This window comes from Garra rufa, chromosome 20 (genome assembly GCF_049309525.1).
Source record: "Garra rufa chromosome 20, GarRuf1.0, whole genome shotgun sequence".
NCBI classification, from domain to species: domain Eukaryota; kingdom Metazoa; phylum Chordata; class Actinopteri; order Cypriniformes; family Cyprinidae; genus Garra; species Garra rufa.
In genome coordinates, this window is record NC_133380.1 from 28,814,944 (window position 1) to 28,837,962 (window position 23,019).

At 38.3% G+C, this 23,019-nt stretch overlaps 1 protein-coding gene across 1 annotated transcript in view; it reads left to right on the forward strand.

Moving 5' to 3' along the window:
- Window positions 1–23,019, forward strand: part of LOC141293509 (prolow-density lipoprotein receptor-related protein 1-like) — an 84,657-nt gene that overhangs the window by 59,704 nt on the left and 1,934 nt on the right. The window contains exons 8-9 of the mRNA XM_073825540.1: window positions 372–461; window positions 6,017–6,135. Of these exons, the coding sequence (XP_073681641.1) occupies window positions 372–461; window positions 6,017–6,135 (209 nt within the window). The remainder of the gene's footprint in view (window positions 1–371; window positions 462–6,016; window positions 6,136–23,019) is intronic.

The following is a 23,019-nucleotide window of genomic DNA, read 5'->3' on the forward strand; positions in this document are numbered from 1 at the left end:
CTGCATTTTGGAAGTTCAAACGCACAGGCACCATAGAAGTCCACTATATGGACAGAAATCCTGAAATGTTTATCTTAAAATACATAATTTCTTTATGACTGAAGAAAGAAAGACATGGACATAATGGGTGAGTAAATTATCTGTAAATTTTTGTTCTGAAAGTGAACTTGTCCTTTAACTAAACAAGTATAACACAAGACGAGAGACTGAGCAAGGTGGCAAGCTTTAGTGTAACTTTGAATTTAGAAAATATTTCTATATTATAAAATAAAATTTGCCCTTTTTTAGATTGACATAAAATGTCACACACCTGGTATTTTTGCAATACATCGTAAAATATTGATTTATCTGAGTTTTCGATCTGGTTTAAGGTTTAGTACTCTTTATTGAAGAAATGTCTGAAATTCCTAATGGAGAAAACGAATGGGAAGAGTACTTCCAGAAAGCCACTGGAAAAGGAGGTAGTCAGTGTTGATCTGTTTCTCGCTCTCCTGACTGTACGTGTTTAGAGACCCGCGTGCCTCCACACATCCAGGTCAGTGTTCCCACACCAGTGCCAGTGAGGCAACGAGTCTAGAGGCCATCAAAGGACATCTTGTTCTGGTTTGGCTGTGGAAAGTGCAAAAAATGTGACTGCTTTTCACTGGTTGTCTATTTGGAATCAAGTGCGAATTCATTCCAGACCACCTTCTCAAAAGTTCTCTAAAAACCTCCAGTCTGCTATCTGCACCGTACCTCCAGACATAAACAGCAAGAAAAACAGAGCTGACTATCAACTGCAACTTCCTCCACAACATTGAGTTTCCCATCTGCAGGAAAATAGGGAGAAAACTCAAAAGACGCTCAGTGAGATCCTTTTCTACATTATACATATGCACTGTTAAAAAAATAATAATAATAAGTGCATATAGTAATTTCTAAGTGAATAGTTTCTACATCAAATTTAGACTAATAAACAGCTTCCGGTTATTTTTGACCAACTATGCTCTGAGCATAGCTGTGAGATTATGATAGACATTATGAAATCCTTGCATCAGCTTATCTGGAATCAATTTAACTGAACTGCAGCCAAAATAGTTACTCTGTGGTGAAAAATAATAATAACTAGATAAAAAAGTTAATCAAGACAAACTTTAAGTTGGCTTGAAAAAGCCTGTTTAGAAAGTGTGAAAAAGTTTTAAAGTTATAAAAGACTTAAACGTTTTAGAAATTGTAGAAATTGTATGGTTTTCAGTCCAAAGAAGATTGACGTTTGAAGTAGTTTTAAAGCTTAAAGCTTGAATGTTTTGAAGAATGAATAGGATTGGAAGGATTGGATAGATGGATAGCTAGCATGTTTTTTCATTTTGCTAGCATGTTTTTAACTTATTTAGCATTTTACTAGTATGTAGCTAGCATGATTAACATGTTCCTAACATGTTTCTAGCATGATTAGCAATTGGCACTAGCATGTTTCTAACATGATTAGCATGAATAGCGTGTAGCTAGCATGATTAGAATGTTGTTAGTATGATGTTAAAATTACTAGCATGATTAGCAAGTTACTGGCATGATTAACATATTAACATGTTTCTAGCCTGATCAACATGTTGTTAGCATATTTTTAGCATGATTAGAATGTTGTTATCATGTTGTTAACATGTTTCTAGCCTAATTAGCATGTTGTTAACATGTTTCAGTTAAAGTTTTAGAAATTGTAGAAATATTATGGTTTTCAGTCTAAAGATTGACGTTTAAAGTAGTTTTACGCTTAAAGCTTGAATGTTTTGAAGGCAATACAGTCTGTCAGATGGATGGATAGCTAACATGTTTTAGCATTTTGCTAGCATGTTTCTAACTTATTTAGCATATCACTAGCATGTAGCTAGCATAATTAGCAAGTTACTAGCATGTTGCTAACATGTTTCTAGCATGATTAACATGTTGCTAACATGATTAGCAAGCATGTTTTGAACATGATTTAGCATGATTAACGTGTAGCTAGCATGATTAGAATGATGCTAATATGATGTTAGCATTACTAGCATGATTAACAAGTTACTAGCATGATTAGCATGTTTCTAACATGATTAGCATGTTGTTAGCATGTTTCTAGCATGATTAACGAGTTATTAACATGTTACTAGCATGAATAGCATGTTGTTATGTTTCTGACAATATTAGCCTGATACTAGGATGTTGCTAGCATGATTATAATGTCGCTAGCATGATGTTAGCATTAGTAGGCTGTTGTTAGCGTGATTAGCAAGTTACTAGCATGTTTCTAGCATGATTAGCATATTGTTAACATGTTTCTAGCCTGATAATCATGTCACTAACACGATTCTAGTTGCTAGGCTTGGTTAGATAGATAGATAGATAGATAGATAGATAGATAGATAGATAGATAGATAGATAGATAGATAGATAGATAGATAGATAGATAGATAGATAGATAAAATTTCACTATTAAAAGGAACAGTAAGTAACATTAAATTAAGCATGAATTCTTTTAATTAAAAAACTGAAATAATATTTTCTTGTAAGGCATACATCAGTAATCCTTATTTACAATTACATACTTATACACTTTTTACAGTGTTGTTTAAAAATGAAAAATTATGAATGTTAATGTAAAGGGCTCAAATGTCTAAAAAAAATATGCTGGCAAAAAAAAATGCAACAACTAACATTCCGAAATGTTTTAAAAATGTTAGTGGCAGGAAATTAAAGTGAACCCACACAGATTTCAACACTAAACATTCCCAGTAGTCTTTTTCGCTTTAAGGTGACCATGCACACAGTGTTTATTTATTTTTTATACCGTATATATTTTTCTTAAATAAACCTGACCATTGGTTATTTCAGTGCATTCCAGGGCTGCAAAGACATGAAGGGTGTCTTTATGTGGCTTTCTGACAGTGGTGAAAAAGTGCACACATATACACATAGTACACTACCGCAAAACTAAAGACTACTGTTGTGATCAAGACACTAAAAACAATAATTCAGCTTTACCAAGTTCTGACTCAGCTGAGAATTCTCTGCTCTTTTAACGCCATCAATGGATTTTCTGTTCTCATGTTCTTCTTCTGGTTAATTTTTACCTCAGTGATTCTAACATTCTTTACACATACTAACTGCGAAATTTGGATACTCACACTGAGGCCCTGGAGAAGTGTGCATATGCAGTGCTGAAGTGAACTGCAGCTGTAACGGCAGTGGAATAAATGGGAGCATTTACATGGCGTCATAAATCAGACTCTATAACCAGCAGCAGCCGTCCAACTGCCGGGCAGGAAGAGGAAGTGGTTAGGAGGTTATCTGCCACACTTCACTTAGACACATCTTTAGACAGCCTGACTCATTAATGGGGTTAAATAAACCCTTCAACAAAAAAGGTGAAAGTTGTCAACACTCTCTTTGGTGTCACTCTGATTCTCTATTATACACAGTATTAGAATGTTTTGAGACAGCTCGGATCTTAATGTACCACTATAAAACACATTCCGAAGTCATTCATTTCATTTGTTTTCAGTATTACAGCATATAACACTGTTATATATTCTGCCTATGCAAGGGATCAACTAAAACTCCACTTGTTATTGATTTAAGCTACAAACAATGTATGTGGCATTTGATGGAATACCTTAATTAAAAACTGAATGATTTTTGTTTCTTTTTTCATTACTTTTATTTACTTATTTTGTAAGTTAGTCAGTTAATCAGTACCACTGCCAGTGAAATATCATGTATTTGATACCAATTTTGGGTAACACTTTAATATAAGGTTCTATTAGTTAATATTAGTTAATGTATTACCAGTATTTATTCATCTTTGTTAACATTGGCTAATAAAAAGACAGTTTGTTCATGTTAGTTCACTGTGCATTAACTAATGTTAACAAACACAACTATTGATTTAAATAATGCATTAGTAAATGTTGAAGTTTACGTTAACTAAGATGAATAAATGCTGTTGAAGTATTGTTCATTCTTAGTTCATGTTAACTAATGTAAACTAATGAAACTTATTGTAAAGCGTTACCCAATTCTGATACCACAGTAAAAATACATTTTCTATTGAACACATTTTAAATGTGTACCTATTTTATTTCTGTAAAAAGTTCAATATAAATTGAATTTTTAACTTGGTAAACATTGCTTCAAAAAGGACAAGTAAACCGTCAATAATAGAAAAATGAAGACCAAAGAAAGATTTTGTTTTATTGAATTATTATTATTATTTGCTGTATGTACAATATAATTATTTGGTAACACGTTACAATAAGTTCTGTCATGAGTCATGAAAAATTTAGCATGGTAATGTATATGACAATGTTAATGTATTTGGTCTTGGCGGAATAGATCTGCTACACTGCTGTTGGTGAATTTCTGCTGCTGTTGGTTATTGCTGTAGTTGTAGATTATTGCTGCTGCAAGCAAGTAAAGGGCTTTGCTACTGCCAAAGCATATGGCGATATGGTGCTGTGAGTATTTAAGACATGCTGCTGCTGCACAAATAGCATAAAATAACCCGTAGCAGATCAATACAGGTGGAGCTGGGGAAGTTGTAGGTTTTCAGGGGAACTCTGAAAGCGCACTGCGAAATGCCCAAGTGAATACTACCAGCCATTTAAATAGCTGCAAGCTGCAAGCTCATTGGTTGCGTATGCAACATGAACCAATTAGCTTGCGCCAAGTTGTATAACTCTGTGATATCATCAGTAATGTTAACAACCTGTCAGCCTGCGCCATCTAGATTTTCATGGCAGAACTAGGCATGTTCATTAGTTAACATTAGCTATGAATGACATTTATTAATTTTAGTTAATGTTAATTTCAGCATTTACTAATGCATTATTAAAATCAAAAGTGCTTGTTAACTTTAGTTTATACACTCTGAATTAACATGAACTAACAATGAGCGGCTGTATTTTCATTAACTAACATGAACAAAGATTAGTAGCCTAAATACTGTAATAAATGTATTGTTTATTGTTTGTCCATGTTATTTAAAACATTAATTAACATTGACTAATGGAACCTTATTGTAAAGTGTTACCAAAGAAACAACAGCATATTCATATGGTAGGTCTCAAGCAAAGAACAGATGAAAATATCAGAGTGCTTTAACTACCATGAAAAAATAAAGATAGAATTAAGCTAACCCCATTAAAGATAATCAAAGGCATTCATCATAGAAGAAACACTGGATTTTTCTTAAAGATGAGCAATGATTGCCTCGTCTGGAGTCTCTAAAGTAGGTGAACGGTGAATAATACTGTGAGTAATAGGCTGTAGTTTGCAGACGGTATGCGACTGTAATTACATTACGAATATAGAAAATTGGATCAGAGCAAAGGAAAAGAACAATAAAGAGAAGATAAAGAAGGTAAGAAGGGAACAAATTGAGTGTTGGAGACTTGTGGAGCCCATCGAAGGAGAATGTCACACATGCTATCAATCAGGACTGTGTTCCATTCAGAAATAAACTGGGAATGCCTTTTAAATTACAACTTAATTTCTGAATTTGACCTGAGGTAGCAGACAGGATGCAGAATCACAAATCAAATGAGATTAAGTATTAAAAAGTCCTGCAATTTAAAGACATTCCTTTAACTGCTGTGTGTGGCATTTTATTTAGAAAAAAAAAAAAAAAACGAGTGCAACTTTAATGGAAGTTTTTGGTCTTACTCAATATGAGTCTGTATAATCTCTTGTGCTTTTAACTCAAAAGACTTTCATTTTCTTAAAATTATTCACATAATTTTAGTTTTTCATATAATTTTACACCTAAGCATTATATTAAAAACATTAAAATGGCTTGTTTTAGTTATTTTTTTATTTTTATTAGTTTTTTTATTATTATTTATTCTTATTATTGCAGTACAAATATACACAGAGATTCTAGGAGATTCTTACTATCTTAGTAAATGGTACAGTAAACTGAGGCCCTCATTGAATTTGTGCTAGATAAATATAACTCTTTGTTAGTAACTTTTGTTAGTAACATACAACTGCCACACTTCTACAGGAGACACCTTTGGTGTGAATTTCCTGCCTGTTAAAGACAATACTAAGTTGGAGACAATGTACCAGAAAAGGAGGAAAACACAGCGGGCAAAGGAAAGCAATAACTCAACTGAATTACAGGTATGTACACACATGTTAGTTCCACAGAAGAGCACTGGCTCTTTGTGGCAAACAGAATTGAAAAATAAGCAATATCTTCAGCCTGAGTTGGTGTGGAAAGCAAGAGACAGCCATGCCAGAAGGTGCAAATATTCTTCTGTTGAAAAAAATCCCAACTGATACTTAAGAGTAAGGATGGGCAGCATGACCAAAATCCTTTGACAAGATATGAGTCATTTGATATCAACAGTAACAACATAATTTTTGCTGGAAATTATTATATGGGAGAATCTGTTTTGTTTGCAGTTGCTACATGAGTCTGTTGTATTAAAATTGTAGGATTGTAAAGTTTAAAAATGTATTACATTTCTGTAGAGTTTGGCATTTTAAAACCATCACAGAAAATGACTATCATCTTACATAATATGATATCATCATTTCCTTTTTTTAGCAATCAGACAAATTTGGACAACTTCATCTGTATTTGCCTCTATTCCCTGTAGTGCGACAGAATAGACATGATATTGTCAGGTTTTAGTCTGTTTCTGTTCTGTTTTCCCAGTGTTTTTCCCCCTCTGTTTCTAGTCATAATGGTTTAGTCCTTGTCTCCCCCTTCTAGTTTTGTCTGTATTGGTTTTGTCTTGCCCATATTTGTATTTCCCCCTCGTCATCTCATTATCTTGTTTGTGACCACGCCTTGTTTTTCAGTGTATTTAAGTCTGTGTCTGCTCACTCCCCAGTGTCCGTCGATGTATTGTTACATGCGTTCATTGCTTGCTCCCGGTTTTTGTTTGTTTGTATTGAGTTTCAGTGTTTTGTTTAAACTGTTTATATTCATTTAATACGGTTCTCCTGCTTCATCTTCACTCCTCCACTCAGCCAGATTGTGACAGATATATTCACAATGATTTGGCTGGCATTATAAAATGTAGTAACATTTAATAGGCTGTTAAGTTTCACAGAGACCATTAGAGCAGATCCCTATAGATCAGTATGAAACAGAGTTGTTTTATCTGTTCTCTTTAATCATAGTCCATCTAAATGAATCCATTCCAACCTCAGCACATTCAGAACACATTTTTATGTTTAAAATATGTCAGTAAGTTGCTCTAATAGGAGAAAAAAAAGACATTTAAGAGCAATACATAAATATGGAGATATATATTGTACTTGAAATATACTTAAAATATATTTTTCCCCAGGGACTGAGGGTACAGTAAAGTACCCTTAGTAGCAGGCTTATTTTTCATTTTTACTCAAAAAATTTGGTGGACCGATGCCATAAATGCTCTTGGTAGAGCTAAACTTTTACTGAGCACCCGGTGTTACATATACAGGTTCTTCTCAAAAAATTAGCATATTGTGATAAAGTTCATTATTTTCTGTAATGTACTGATAAACATTAGACTTTCATATATTTTAGATTCATTACACACAACTGAAGTAGTTCAAGCCTTTTATTGTTTTAATATTGATGATTTTGGCATACAGCTCATGAAAACCCAAAATTCCTATCTCAAAAAATTAGCATATCATGAAAAGGTTCTCTAAACGAGCTATTAACCTAATCATCTGAATCAACTAATTAACTCTAAACACCTGCAAAAGATTCCTGAGGCTTTTAAAAACTCCCAGCCTGGTTCATTACTCAAAACCGCAATCATGGGTAAGACTGCCGACCTGACTGCTGTCCAGAAGGCCATCATTGACACTCTCAAGCAAGAGGGTAAGACACAGAAAGAAATTTCTGAACGAATAGGCTGTTCCCAGAGTGCTGTATCAAGGCACCTCAGTGGGAAGTATCAAGGCACCTCAGTGGGAAGTCTGTGGGAAGGAAAAAGTGTGGCAGAAAACGCTGCACAACGAGAAGAGGTGACCGGACCCTGAGGAAGATTGTGGAGAAGGACCGATTCCAGACCTTGGGGGACCTGCGGAAGCAGTGGACTGAGTCTGGAGTAGAAACATCCAGAGCCACCGTGTACAGGCGTGTGCAGGAAATGGGCTACAGGTGCCGCATTCCCCAGGTCAAGCCACTTTTGAACCAGAAACAGCGGCAGAAGCGCCTGACCTGGGCTACAGAGAAGCAGCACTGGACTGCTGCTCAGTGGTCCAAAGTACTTTTTTCGGATGAAAGCAAATTTTGCATGTCATTCGGAAATCAAGGTGCCAGAGTCTGGAGGAAGACTGGGGAGAGGGAAATGCCAAAATGCCTGAAGTCCAGTGTCAAGTACCCGCAGTCAGTGATGGTCTGGGGTGCCATGTCAGCTGCTGGTGTTGGTCCACTGTGTTTTATCAAGGGCAGGGTCAATGCAGCTAGCTATCAGGAGATTTTGGAGCACTTCATGCTTCCATCTGCTTAAAAGCTTTATGGAGATGAAGATTTCATTTTTCAGCACGACCTGGCACCTGCTCACAGTGCCAAAACCACTGGTAAATGGTTTACTGACCATGGTATTACTGTGCTCAATTGGCCTGCCAACTCTCCTGACCTGAACCCCATAGAGAATCTGTGGGATATTGTGAAGAAAAAGTTGAGAGACGCAAGACCCAACACTCTGGATGAGCTTAAGGCCGCTATCGAAGCATCCTGGGCCTCCATAACACCTCAGCAGTGCCACAGGCTGATTGCCTCCATGCCACGCCACATTGAAGCAGTCATTTCTGCAAAAGGATTCCAGACCAAGTATTGAGTGCATAACTGAACATAATTATTTGAAGGTTGACTTTTTTTGTATTAAAAACACTTTTCTTTTATTGGTCGGATGAAACATGCTAATTTTTTGAGGTTTTCATGAGCTGTATGCCAGAATCATCAATATTAAAACAAAAAAAGGCTTGAACTACTTCAGTTGTGTGTAATGAATCTAAAATATATGAAAGTCTAATGTTTATCAGTACATTACAGAAAATAATGAACTTTATCACAATATGCTAATTTTTTTGAGAAGGACCTGTGCTAATATGTGCTCTACTTTTTAATTTAATTGAATGCAGTCCCTAAGTCATTCTAATACAGGGAACATAAGAAAAGATGAAAAAGAAGAAGGTAAAAAAGAGATGTCATGAAAAATAGATAACAAATATCCAGTGCCAATGATTATGTCATGTTCTCCAAGAACTGTAATGTTTGCACAAAATATCCTAGTACTCAAAAAGCACCAGGTCCAGTCACAGGCATATGGGACACCCATTGCCTTGACAAAGTGAGGCAGTTATATTAAGGTTAAATTCTTGAGCAGATCTAAAGCGCCCAAAATAACAGCACTATTTGAAACTTTCTCCACTGTTCAGAGTTGCTGGAAAATACAGGGAATAGTGCAAGGCAAGCCTAGAGAAAGTTCATTTCTCAGCAGGACAATAATCCCCAAAACAAGTTCACATTTAAAGTCAAATGAATGTCCAACATAGACTTACTCAAGCCAAGAAGAATGGGCCAAAATCACACATGAACAATAATGACTTTGGTGTAAAGTTGTCATTGTCCAATGATTTTCAAGAACTTTGGCCACATGTTTTCAGGATATCTGATACAGTTGAGGTCAAAAGTTTACACCCCCCTTTCAGAATCTGCAAAATTCATGTTATTGTTTATTTAGTACTGACCGGAATAAGATATTTCACATAAAAATGTTAACCTATAGTCCACGAGAGAAAATAATAGTTGAATTTATAAAAATGACTCAATTCAAAAGTTTACATCTTTTTAGGTAAGAACATAGTATTAAGAATCAAGGGGATGTAAACTTTTGAACGGGGTAATTTTTATAAATTCAGCTATTATTTTCTCTTGTGGACTGTATGTAAACATCTTTCATGTGAAACATCTTATTCAGGTCAGTACTAAATAAACAATAACATGCATTTTGTATGATCCCTCTTAAGTAATTCTGAAAAGAGATTCTGAAAAGGGAGATGTAAATGTTTGACCTCAGCTGTATGAACCTTAGTGTAGAATCATGTAAGCCTTTAATACCTGTTATATCTACTTTCATATCTTTTAACTTTCCCATTTCCCATAAATGTTGCTCTGTAGCAGGGGTCTTAAATGTTGGATTTTGAAGCAATGCTTTATTTATGGGTATAAATACCCTTAAGTTGAGTATGATAGACTTATTTGGCAATGTTTCTATTTGCTGTTTCTTAGTTAGCATAAACTGGCAACATTACACACAAGATGAGTCAGTATTCATCTCTATGAGACACTGCACCTGTCACAAAACATGAAGACACATTGTAAATGTGTAACATTATATAATAAAATTTTCCACATATGCGTCGCCACATGGAATTTGAAATCCTTGAGACATCCTTGATAAAGGTCTGATTGTGAATATTCTACTGAGTTTCCAGGTAAAGTCATGGCAGATTTATTAGGTGGCCGGTTTGTATTGTATGGTATTGGTTTGTCTCTTACGTCACATGTTTAATTTCCTATTTGTGAAATAGGAAACTGTGCATTCATAACAGGTCAGGGTTTCAGATTTAGTCTTGCTTCAGATTTTTCTATTCTTTCCCACAGTTATGACAGATAGTGGTTACAATCTTGAAACCCACTGTATAAACACTGTAGAGTCTGAAACATTAGTTACATTAAAAGCAGTGATCCATGGCTTTCTCAAACACCCATTATAACCCCTGTTTAGACACCAGTCTAGCCAAGTATGACAGCTATTCATTGGCAGTGGACTTTAAACCTCAAATGGTTGGTTTCTGTACTCAAACAATAACGCAAACGCAAAGCCAAATTAAAATGCAACTGCATTGAACCTTCAGGAAGATATAGGATTGTGTAACTGTACATAGTTACATTAACAGGACATTTTAAACATTTTGAAGAAATTAAAGATGCATGTTATCAATTTAAAAAGTTCAATTAAGTGGAAAATGAGAGAATTTCCACTAGGAGATCCACCACAATCGACAGGGAAAGAACAACACGCAGCTGTAAAGCGGATGTTACCAAAGCAACTACTGTGTGTTTGCTCTTTCCAATCAGTGGTAATTTGAGAAATCAATACCCCCTACCAGGACCCAACAGAAACGTTGTGTCTTGTCTCAAGATGGGAAATGGCTTTCCCTCTAAACACATCTCGACTCTTTCACAACAGTTTCAAAGGAAGACATTTATTCTGCCACTGCCTCAGCCTTATCTGCACCAACAAATCCAAATCTTAAACAGCTCAATGTTTATGGGACGCAAGGACAGTCTCTCTGCATGAACGTTCCCTCAGCTCTTGCTTCAGTGCTGTTTTCCTCCATCTCAGCCTGCTGGCGGCCGAGCGAGCGTCTGAGTAATGTGACAGCTATGGCCCTGTGAGCTCAGTGTTTCCAGCCCTGCGAGCTCCAAGAACAGCTCTGTTGTCATGAACACTGGTAAAACAGTCTTCACCCTCACTAACACGTTAAAGATGGCAAGCACTGTCTATGGGCTGAGATGGTCATCACAGAACTTCTGAAGTGTAGAGCGCCACTTGTTTTCTTAAGGAATACTGCTGAAAAACATCTTAAACTGGTTTGCCTCTCTTATTTGTTCTCCCTTCCTAATCAGGCTAGCCTGTTGGCTAGTTTTAGAGAGATTTGGGGTACTTTTTAGCTGGTCAAACAGGGAGACAAACTTGCTAAGCAGCTAAACACTGGTTTCCCTGCTGAAAAAACCAGCATATGCTGGTTAGGTATGTTTTGGTGCTGGGATGCTGGTTTTAGCTGGGATATGCTGGTCCTTTGCTGGTTTATGCTGGTCCCTTGCTGGTTTTTGCTGGTTTATGCTGGTCATGTTGCTGGTTAATGCTGGTCCTTTGCTGGTTTATGCTGGTCCTTGACCAGCAACATGACCAGCATACACCAGCAAAGGACCAGCATTAACCAGCTAAGGACCAGCATAAACCAGCAAGGGACCAGCATAAACCAGCAAAGGACCAGCATATACCAGCTAAAACCAGCATCCCAGCACCAAAACATACCTAACCAGCATATGCTGGTTTTTTCAGCAGGGTTGGCCAAGGCAAGGAGACCAGCTTAAACTAGTTGAACTAGTAGGTCTATTTTTTTTCTCGCCCTGATGTCATTCCAACCTTGTATTATTTTCCCTCTTCAGAGGAATATAAAAGAAGATATTTGAAGAATATTCTCATGCATATGGAGGGTGGAAACTGCTTATTACTGATACAAGAAACGTTCGGTGTCACTGGCATCAAACCTAACACTAACATGCCTCCATGCTCCAAGTTTAAATATGTGGAAACAAAAAAAAGTGAGTTTAGCTTTATCTGAAAAAGGTGGAACGAATATCTGGCAACATTTTATCATGGTGGCTGTTGTATATAGTGCAGCAGTTTGAAAATGAAACCAGTGAGTGGACACTGAAAAGTTCTTCGGAACACAAATTAAGATATTTTGAATGAAATCCAAGGGCTTTCTGACCCTCAATAGACAGCAACACAACTGACACATTAAAGACCCAGAAAGGTAGCAAGGACATTGATAAAATAGTCCATGTGACATCATTAGTTCAACCGCAATGTTACGAAGCTACTAGAATACTTTTGAGTGCAAAGAAAACAAAAATAACAACTTTATTCAACAATTTCTTTGACAGAGAGGATGACTTGCGATTTTTTACCCAGCCTTACTTATTTGAGCCAGAATATGCAGACAATGAACTAAGAGAGATGGAAATTGTTAGCAGCACCACATGCATGCGTTGTGGTATTCTCATGGACACACTTTGAAGCAACAGTTGAATAAAGTAGTTATTTTTTGTAGTTCTCGCCAACTTTCTGGGAATTGAACGTGGTAGTTGTGTCGCTGTCTATGCAGGGTCAGAAAGCTTTTGGATTTAAACAAAAATGTGTGTTGTGAAAATGAACAAGGGTCTTTCAGGTTTGGAACGATATGAGGGTGAGTAATTAATGACAGAATTTTAATTTTGGGGTGAACAATCCCATTAATGCTCTATGATGTATGAAAGTAATATACCACTTACACTAAAGTACCCTACCGTAAACATAACCAATAGTCTTAACAGTAGCAAATGTAAGAACACATTTGCTGAAGCAACAGTGTCATTTTATCTTACATCTACAAGTCTTTAATTGTGTTTAAAGGGACTCGTAAGTGCCCCATATCGCAAGTGTAATGCTGTACCAGGTGAAGTACTGAGCAACTGACTACATCAGAAAATCCATACTGTATGGCATTTGTCATGTGATGCCAACCTCAAAATTTGATAACAAATCATATACTATGGTGTTTTTATGTCACAACATAGAATTGACCTATCGGTAAGCCCCTCTCCTTGAACAAACGTAGATGAGTTTATATCAATTGAGTATTAGTTGCATGGGGACCAGAACTCGGACATCTTTAGGTTTCAGCGCCAGTTCTCATCGGTTTGATGGTTTTTATGGTCCAAAAATGGTAATACTATGTTACTGGGGTACTTGTAACACTAATTCCAGGTAACCTGAGAGAATAGGCAATGAAATTTAGGATTATTTTATTATTCAGTGTTCATTTTCTGGTTGTCATACTCTCATTAGGTTGTAATTTTCATCTTCTCAAGCAGAATGCTAATGTAATCTTGTGCTTCAGCAAGGTATCTCTGGCTAAAACTAGCTAGACTGTTGTCATGTCATGTACAATGTAGGTCAAAAACATTCCAACGAAGGTCTCGAAGGTTTCAGTGCCTCTCGATATTAAACTGGTTAAATTCAATTTAATTTAATCTTACCCTGCAGTACATGAACAGTGTTGATCCTAGATGTTGTCATCTGTAATCGTGACGATCGTAACATGAAGCTTCTCCCACTTGATTTGCAATCTGTAAGCCCTTGCTTCCAAATAAATCTTGCTACCCACCATATTTATTTAAAATCTTTTATATATCCCTCAATGCCATATGGTCCTTCTCTGTCCAAAATTGATCAAAAACATATTGTGACAAGCTCATTGTAAGACAGTTAGCAACTTCAGTTGTTTGTCTGAGGCAGAAAGAGTATCTAAGGGGGCGGGGCTTACTGATAGGTCCATTGTGCAAGGAACCATGTGAAATTAAGTTTTTTATTCATTGATAATCTGTGCCTGTCATTATATGTTTGTGTGTTGTTGGTGTTTTTGCGATACTAGTGTTGAGTTCAGATGGAAACGGCAGAGAATTGTATGTATTGGTGGTAAGTTTTTCCAAAGAGCCTTTTTTCTTCAGATTACATGACTGTGTGAACCTGTAAAGTAACTTTTTCTGATACTTTTGTAGTGCTTTTGTCCTTTTTGGAGCTTGACAGCCCCTGGCCACTGCTGTTGTAATTGTAGGGAAAAGAGCAGTGTGGACATTCTTAAAAATGTCTCCTTTTACATTTCTACAAAAGAAAAATTGTCATGCAAATTAAGTGCTAACAGATTTCTATTTTTAGGTTAGTTTTAAACCTATAGAACAAACAAAGCACCCTAATCTACTAAATTATCTAAGATCATTAAAGCACATCATGCAACATTACCCACATTGCTAAGGGGGACGATGGATAAAAGAGAGGGAAGAGCAGCTCAGTCTTTCTCCTGTCATCTTACTTCAGCTCAAAGTTCTCTCATGCCCCCCTCACCAATTCATGTTACTTCCTTCCTATGGTTGATATTTCCCATTTCTGGGATTGCTGATGCAAGTTTCTCCACAAAACATCTTGATCAAAACAAATGCACTGAGCCTAAGGGTGCGATCAATGTGTAAATAGTATTTGAGAGAATATCCACCCTCTTTTCCACCCTCTCCTCATGCATACTTCCAAACAAATGACCTTTCGCTATCCAGATGTGTTTCACAGTTGAGTGAAGGAGACTGAAGTTGGGGGTGGGGAACACACTCGTCTGTCTCAACATTGTTTATTTCGCCACTTTTTCTGTCTTTCCTGTGCTATGCAGAACGTATGCAGTGTAATATCTCTTCAGCTCTTATTAAGAGTTTCCTATCAGCTCTAACTCTTGAAATGTCAAACCCTTAGGGGGTAGGCTACCTGTCAGAAAATATAAAGACATTGGCTGCAGACAAAACTGGCTAAACTGGCTTTATCTACTTAGTTGGTATGTTTCTCACACAATGTAATGTATTTTATACTGTAGGAATATAGAGCATGATTGTATGAAACCCTTTTAGGATATTAGTCATCATTCATTGTAATTGTACTTGCAGGAGCATTTCCTTTTATGTTTCACACAAGAAAAAAGCCATAAATCTGGATATAAAGGAGGATGAGTAAATAATCCTTTTAGTCTCCCTTCAGTTTCAACCAAAACCTCCACTATAAAGCCACATTAGTCAGAATAAACTGAGCAGTTCTGGTGAACTAATGTTGGTGTATCTAGGAGCATATATGGCTGGATGGCCAATATAATGGCAAAACATACATAAAACGATTGAACGAGAGCAATTGTGCTGTGCACTAAATTGCTGAAATTACAGATTAAGTGCAATTTCTGCACCACTAACATCAAATGGAACTGCAAAAATAACAATTTTTTAAAGGCCCTTTATCAGTTAAGACTCCAACAGATAGTCTTTCCCCATCTCAGGGTTGAGTCAGTGTTGGTGCTGAGCTGCTCAGGATGTTTAGACGGTGTTACAGAGTCACAGTGCATCCACTTTTCAGAGGACTCAAGCTGTGAATGGCTTTCTTATAGTTGCATATTAAGCTGGGATATGACAACGTATGTTAATTACACACTCAAGCTCAAGTCACCCAAGTTGAACAGATTGTACTCCATATTAATTCAAAAGTCATTAAAAATGTATTATGTTTATTATCTTACTATCTAAGGCTGACAAATTTTGAACCACGGCCAAGTGAGTAAAAAGTTATCTTAAAAGTTTAATCACTGTTAATCCAACTATTCATTTGCCTGTCAGGGTATGTTTTAAACTAAATATTCTTAAAAGAAATGTTTAAATTCCTTGTTTTAGAGGTTGCTTTAAGAATTAGATGAAAGTGTGTGTCACCTAAAAGGACCCCGGATACAACAGCAACCTTCTGTGTACTTCTCTGATAGGGGCCCCTTAATTAACACCATTGATGAGCTTAGCCAGCCACTGAACTGAACATGAAGTCTTTCAGCTCAGTGAGAAGGCATATTCTATACTGCGGTAAAAGCCTTTGTGAGAAAATTGTGTGTTACTATCACAGTCATTTTAACTGCATATTGCAGTCTGTTAGAAACAAGGAAATAAAACAAAAACAATTTAAACAAATAGTTTAGACAAAAATCAAATTTGCTGAGAATGTATGTGTCACGGATCAGGCAGGAACACACGAACGACGTAATAAAAAGACATACATTTAATAAATCCAATGGGAAACAGGCAGACACAGGAACACGGAGTGGTAACATTAAAGACCGACAGCATAGAGGGGAAAACACACACACTAAATAGACAGACTGATTACACATCCAGGTGGAGACAATGAGGGAGAAACCAAAAACACTCTGAACTGCGGGGGAGAATGGGAGAAACCAACATGAAAGTCCGGGGGTGTGACATTACCTCCCCCTCCCGGAAGGCGTGTCCTCGCGCCGACAAACGGGAAACAGCAAACAGTCTTAGGAGGGGGTTTCGGCGGAGGACGAACTCCCGGGAGGAGGGCAAAAGATGGAGTCCAGAATGGTGACGGGACAGTCCATGGAGGTGATGACGGAGAGAGGAGCCAAGGAGGTGACAGGAGGGGGCTGGAGCATGAGGAGCCAGGTGGGACCCAGGCCGCAGCCAAGATGTAATTCCACGGTGGAGCCGATGGAGGGAGGAGCCATGGTGGAGGAGAGGCTGACGACTCCATGGGTCCGACCGACGGAGGCGGAGCAGGTGGTGGGAGAGCCCGATGCGGAGACGGAAAGCCGAAGATCTTGCCAAGGTGGAACCCAAGGCTCTGGCGACCAAGGCGGAGATGGAGATCCAGAGGTCCGCGGCGGAGCCGGAGCAACAGAGGGCCGAGGCTGTGCCCGCGGGAGGGAGGAGGTCCAACGAGCCGGTGGGACAGAGCGACGAGGCACAGCCGGAGGAGTATAGTCCGGAGGCGAAGGTGGGGCGACGACTGACCAGGGCGGAGCCGGAGGGACGATGGAGCCCGGTGGAGCTGGTGGACCGACGGGCGACAGCGGAGACGAGGGAGCAGAGAGCCGGGGTGGAGCCGCAGGGTCGGAGGGCCGAGGCGGAGTCCAGGACTCTGAGGCTGGAGGCGATGGTGAGGGATCCTCCAGCCATGACACCGATGGAGATTGGCAGACCCGCGGCGAACCCACCGCACAGATGGTGGGCTGAGGGTGAGCAAGGGGACAGACAGCAGACAACAAAGATTCATGAAGGCTGGGCGGAACCAGCGGTGCCTCTGGACGGCTAGGCGGAACCAGCGGAGATTCAGGCTTAGGCAGAAGAGGGAGGGTGGGAGGGAAATCCAGGCAGATGGGTATTTCCGTGAAACAGTCAATTAAGTCCCCAGAGTTGTGCTCTTGCTCACCCCCAGTGGCGGTGCAGTGGACGGGGCTCTCTACAGCCCTCTCTTGCTCCACAAAGCACTCCACCGTCGCGGATGTAATGGCCGGCTCACGCACCTGATCAGCAGTTTTGACCCCGTCGGCACTCCATACTGCTGTCGCTCCGGGCTCGGGCTTTCCGTCTATGAAGGGCTCATAATCCGCGGGTCGGGGTGGCTGGCTGGGCTCTGGGTCCGGAGTGGCACTGGCGAGATGCTCCTTGAAACAGGCGGGGAACGCGGGTCTGTTTCTCGCCAGTGTCCACTCCACAAATGCGGCGAAATCCGCTCGAGGGCCATCCTCGGATGACGGCGCTCTGCACGACGCGTTGAGGCTAGCTTAACAGAACGTACAGAGCGTGTCGTCCGGGTAGCTGGTGGTGTTTGCTACAAGCTGGAACATGAGAGTGTAACCCTCGAGCGGTAAATCACCCTGCTTCAGCCGGAGGAGGATGAATTCTGGACGTAGGAAGGAATCCATGGGGGAAACACAACGGAAACAAAAAGACTGGGAAAAACGAACGGGAAACAAAACGGAGGAGAACACGCCAAAAAAATAAACTGTATTGGTCGGTCTTTCTGTCACGGATCAGGCAGGAACACACGAAAAACGACGTAATAAAAAGACGTACATTTAATAAATCCAATGGGGAAACAGGCAGACACAGGAACACGGAGTGGTAACATTAAAGACCAACAGCATAGAGGGGAAAACACACACACTAAATAGACAGACTGATTACACATCCAGGTGGAGACAATGAGGGAGAAACCAAAAACACTGAACTGCGGGGGAGAATGGGAGAAACCAACATGAAAGTCCGGGGGGGTGACAGTATGTAATATCAAAATTTAGATTTAGATGAGTTTCTTCATTTGAACAATTATGGGCAAATTTAGCATCACAGTACGTTACTTGATCACCATGGATTCTCTGCTATAAACAAATCCTTCATTAAGGCCTTTTAAATTTAAACCATTGCAATTATGGAGTCAATAATCCATATTAACGTTTCCTCTAGTGAAAAAGTTCATCCCCTTTTGTCCTCTCATATCAAAATCCACCCACATATTTGTTTAAATCTGTAATGGACTGTTATTGGACTGATTCTTGAGCTTTGCAGATTTCTCTCCTGATTTCTCTCCAGATGACTTGTCTTAACTTAGAAACATCTCAATTACAGATTTGTTTCTTCACAAAATGTTAACTGATGGACTGAAGTCGTGTAGATTACTTGTGGAATATTGTGATGTTTTTATCAGCTGTTTGGACTCTCATTCTGATGGCACTCTGATCCATTAGTGAGCAAGTGATGCAATGGCACACTTCTCCAAATTTGTTCCCAATGAGGACATTTTCAGCAAAACAATCAGATAAATATATCTGTAGGTTTGTAAGTGTAAGATAGTTCAATCTGCCAAAGCCTTTCTTGAGATGTCCTCAATGTCAAAATGATTAATAAACTGTGTTTTTTCATAGTTCTGAAATCTGTAGCAGTGATAGTTTGTAGAAATTATCAGCAGCTTTATATAAAAACAAAGAAGTCTGTGCTTTGTCCTCTTTTGCAAAGCTAAGTAAACAAGTGTGTAGTTGTTTCCAGAGTTAGGATTTACTTCCACACAAACAATTTCACACACATTTATCAATTTGTTGACCTCAGACCAGCATTTACAGTACTGAAAGGAGTTCAACTTTACAAGATAACAGTGTACTACAGTTCTAAGTGATTCCTAAAATGTCCATATCACAAATCTTGAATCTTGAAGCTCATTTGTCTGCTCAAAGCACTTCAACTTTGTGGGCTTCAGTACAGACTGTGTGCATGTAAAAAATAACATGCAACAGACGGACTACAAAGCTTTTAAAGAGAAGTGAAGGCTCAAAGAAGCAGCAATCCATCATACATTTCACTCCAAAGATCAGCATTCCATTCTTCCCTGTACAAATACATGTCATTGATGGAAAGGGCCTGTTGGACTGCAGATACTGCAGCTACTCATGAAAGAGTTCTGATTCAACACATCTAAACATACCATCTCCTTCATTAAATGCGAAACGGCTTGATCAAAATGACCAGCAGGACATGGCAATGTCTCTTCTGCAAAACTCACAAAAATTCAATAGCAAATAAGTTCTGGGCTCTAAGCTATTTATATTTATTTATTTGCATCTCCAAAATTCCATAACAGGCGTTTTGTCTGGTATAATCAGTGGACATGATGTGAAAACTGATGTGGAAAAAGTTGCATGTGTCATGTTGTATTCTGGGCATGTGCGCTGTGATGCTTCATCCACAGATTATCAATGTATCTGCACTCCTGAGCTGGTTATGTGATGTATGCGCTGGCTACTTCAACGTAAACCGTTATCTAATCCATTATCAGACCTGCCATCTACCTTTCTTATAACCGTTTCTTTATTTCTCCCTGATGCCATTTTATATTCGGTTGAAATAGAGAAAGAAACTGTGTATTTACGCAGTTTGGGTCTCAAAGGATGCTCCGTATTGATACGATTTCTAAATGCATGGCAACAGTTGCTGAATTGTGGGTGTTGTGTGATGATACATATGCCAGATGAAAAACCATCTTCATACACTCACCATCTATTGCCCTTGCTGGAAGAACCACCTCCAAACTGTGCAAAAACCCCAAAAAGAACAATCCGACAAGCAGCCTGCCAGCTGTGAAGCGCAACATTATATTTCAACAGAAAAATAAGCCCAGAAAACAAAAGAGCTAAATAAAAATGCAAAAGCAGGGTCCGATGATCCAGTAAAGCTGCAGTCTGATCACGGCTGATGCGCCTCTCCAAATGCGCACACTGGCGCAAAAGGCTTCTTCTGGCACACACGATTCACGTATTCCTTGAATGCATGGCACAACCTATGGATGATATATGTCTGATACACGGCATCACCATGGAGACAGTGCGCTCAAACCATTCCTTTGTTGAGGATGACAGCCAGCGCTCCGCTCTGTGCCAATGACACCTATGAATGTGAGCCCGATTCTCTCTGTTGCTGCTGGTAACACAGATTGGGCGAAATGTGTGGTCCAATCCTGAACTAGTGATGTTCGGACACGTGAACCGGTTCACGTTTGCAAGAGCCGGTTCGAGAGTCGGACATGGATTGGTTCAAGAAATCCAACTAGTATGGTAGGATCGTTTCTAGAGTGATTTGATACTGCGGGGAAATATTATCCATCAATATTACATTCACATTTTATTTATATGTATATTTAAAAAATACATAAATAAATAAATAAATGAAATGAAATGAAAATGAAATATCTATTGCTTATTTTGTTTATTTATTGCACTCAGTGTGACTGATTGTAGCTACTATAATTAAAAAAAATAGTAACACAAATTCACTGCACCACTCATTCTGTCAGGTCTGAGCCAATAACTAATAAGCGTCATGGATTTAATAAACAGATATTTTAATCAACATGTTTGAAGCATGGACAAATGGAAGTCTGGGAACACGTGAGGACGTAAAAGAACCGATGAGCTGGTCAATTGAAACAGTGTTCAAAAGAACCGACTCGCGAGAATGAATCGGACTTCCCAACTAGCTGCTATGTGACGTCAGGAGAAGAGCTCCTTCCCCTTGTTAATCGATGGATAAGCGCGAAGCTTCGTTATTGGCTCATGCGATGTCGACAAAGCGTCTCATCCAATCAGCAGCGCATGCGTTGAGGCGACGCAGAGAAATACGACACCTATAATGCATAAAAACATCCTTTGTGATTTATCATTGCGAAACGGGCTACTTTGAGAGTTTTAACGACGGCGTTGAAGTTTAACGACCAGATTAAGTTATTCTGAAATTACATATTTTGAGCAAAGGATTTTTGTGGTAGCCTACTTTACCTCTTTATGGAATTTAATGGTACATTTATTGAAGTTTGTATTTTAACCACAGATTTTTCGTTGGTTAGTAGGCCTATATGACAGACTATGACATACAACTATAGGCATATATGTCAGGATTAAAAAAAATAAAAATAAAAAAAATAAAAGATTGCGTATTAGATTCACATATCGTCTGATAGATAGATACAAGAACAAGATAGATGATAGATGTTTATTGTTTCCTCCAGGCTGAAATGGAAAAAACATCTAAACCAAAACCAAGGGTAAAGTAAGACACCAGGATAAACATGTGCATGGATTGAGAAACAGCCTGTATTCTGCTCAGGGCTCACAACTAGAAAATACTTTGAATGACTTCCAAACAAAAAGGAAATACTTAGCTGGCAACATTTGGGACAATTATTCTTTTTCTCCATAAGGGCAGAACTGCTTACCATGCAATCAGAGCTCAGCTCAAATCCTGTTGTGTAACTAAATGAGTTTATCCAAGAATCTTACTGTGACCAAAAGCGCAAGTAAATAATAACTTTCAGTCTACCACACTAACAAACGGTAAAAACACAAGACAACTCAGGGAGCAGCGTGCTGTGTTATTTTATTTTATTTATTTATTACATTTTTTATTTAATTTATTACCAGTATTTAGAGTGTTTTAGGGTAAAAGAAAATTAACAATTTAATGAGTAATGCCCTGGCAGAAAATCACCAGTATCTCAAAGGTGCTTAAGACTGGCCTAATTCAGGGCATTTATAGAATCCAAAAACACTTCCACATAAAGTTCCCAACAAGAAACAGAATAATATATTTAACCTTTATTTTGTTTTAGTTTCAGTCAACAGATGGGTATGTTTATATTTAGACCATAACATTAAATATACCAAGAAGTTCTAAAGTTTATATAAGTCTGGGTGTCAACTAATCCTGCACAGCCTTGGAATGCTTTAATATAGCATTTTATGTTTGTTTTCCCCTCACAGCGCATTAATGTAGAATGAACATTATTAATAAGCAATCACACAGGGAAATTATGTGCTGTGAATTCCAACAAATGTGAAAGCAATGAAATGTTTTCCGTGGTTTATTTGAGTAAAATACTCTTCACTTCTAGATTTTGGCAATGTCAGGTTATTATAATACAGTGAAAGGTTACAATAAAACAAAAACTTCCAAAAAAGTGATTTAAAAAAATTAGCTTGTCCATGCAAAACACAATAAAAGCATAGATTAAAGAAGAGAAAGAGACATAAACAATAACATTTACATTTTTTCAACTTTCAAATGATGCAAAAAAGCAGGACGAATGACTGCAAATTAATTTTTCCCTGTAATTTGCTCTTTTTTAAAGATGCCATGGGCTCAGTGCCTTTATGTAAAAATGAAAAACAAGAATCTTAACCATAACCATAAAAGGCAGCTACAAAATTACTTAAAAGGTTTTCCAGTGTGCTGGTTCCTAATGCACATTTGAAGGAAAGGGACAAATTTGTTCTTTGAAGCACAAACTCTTTTGTACC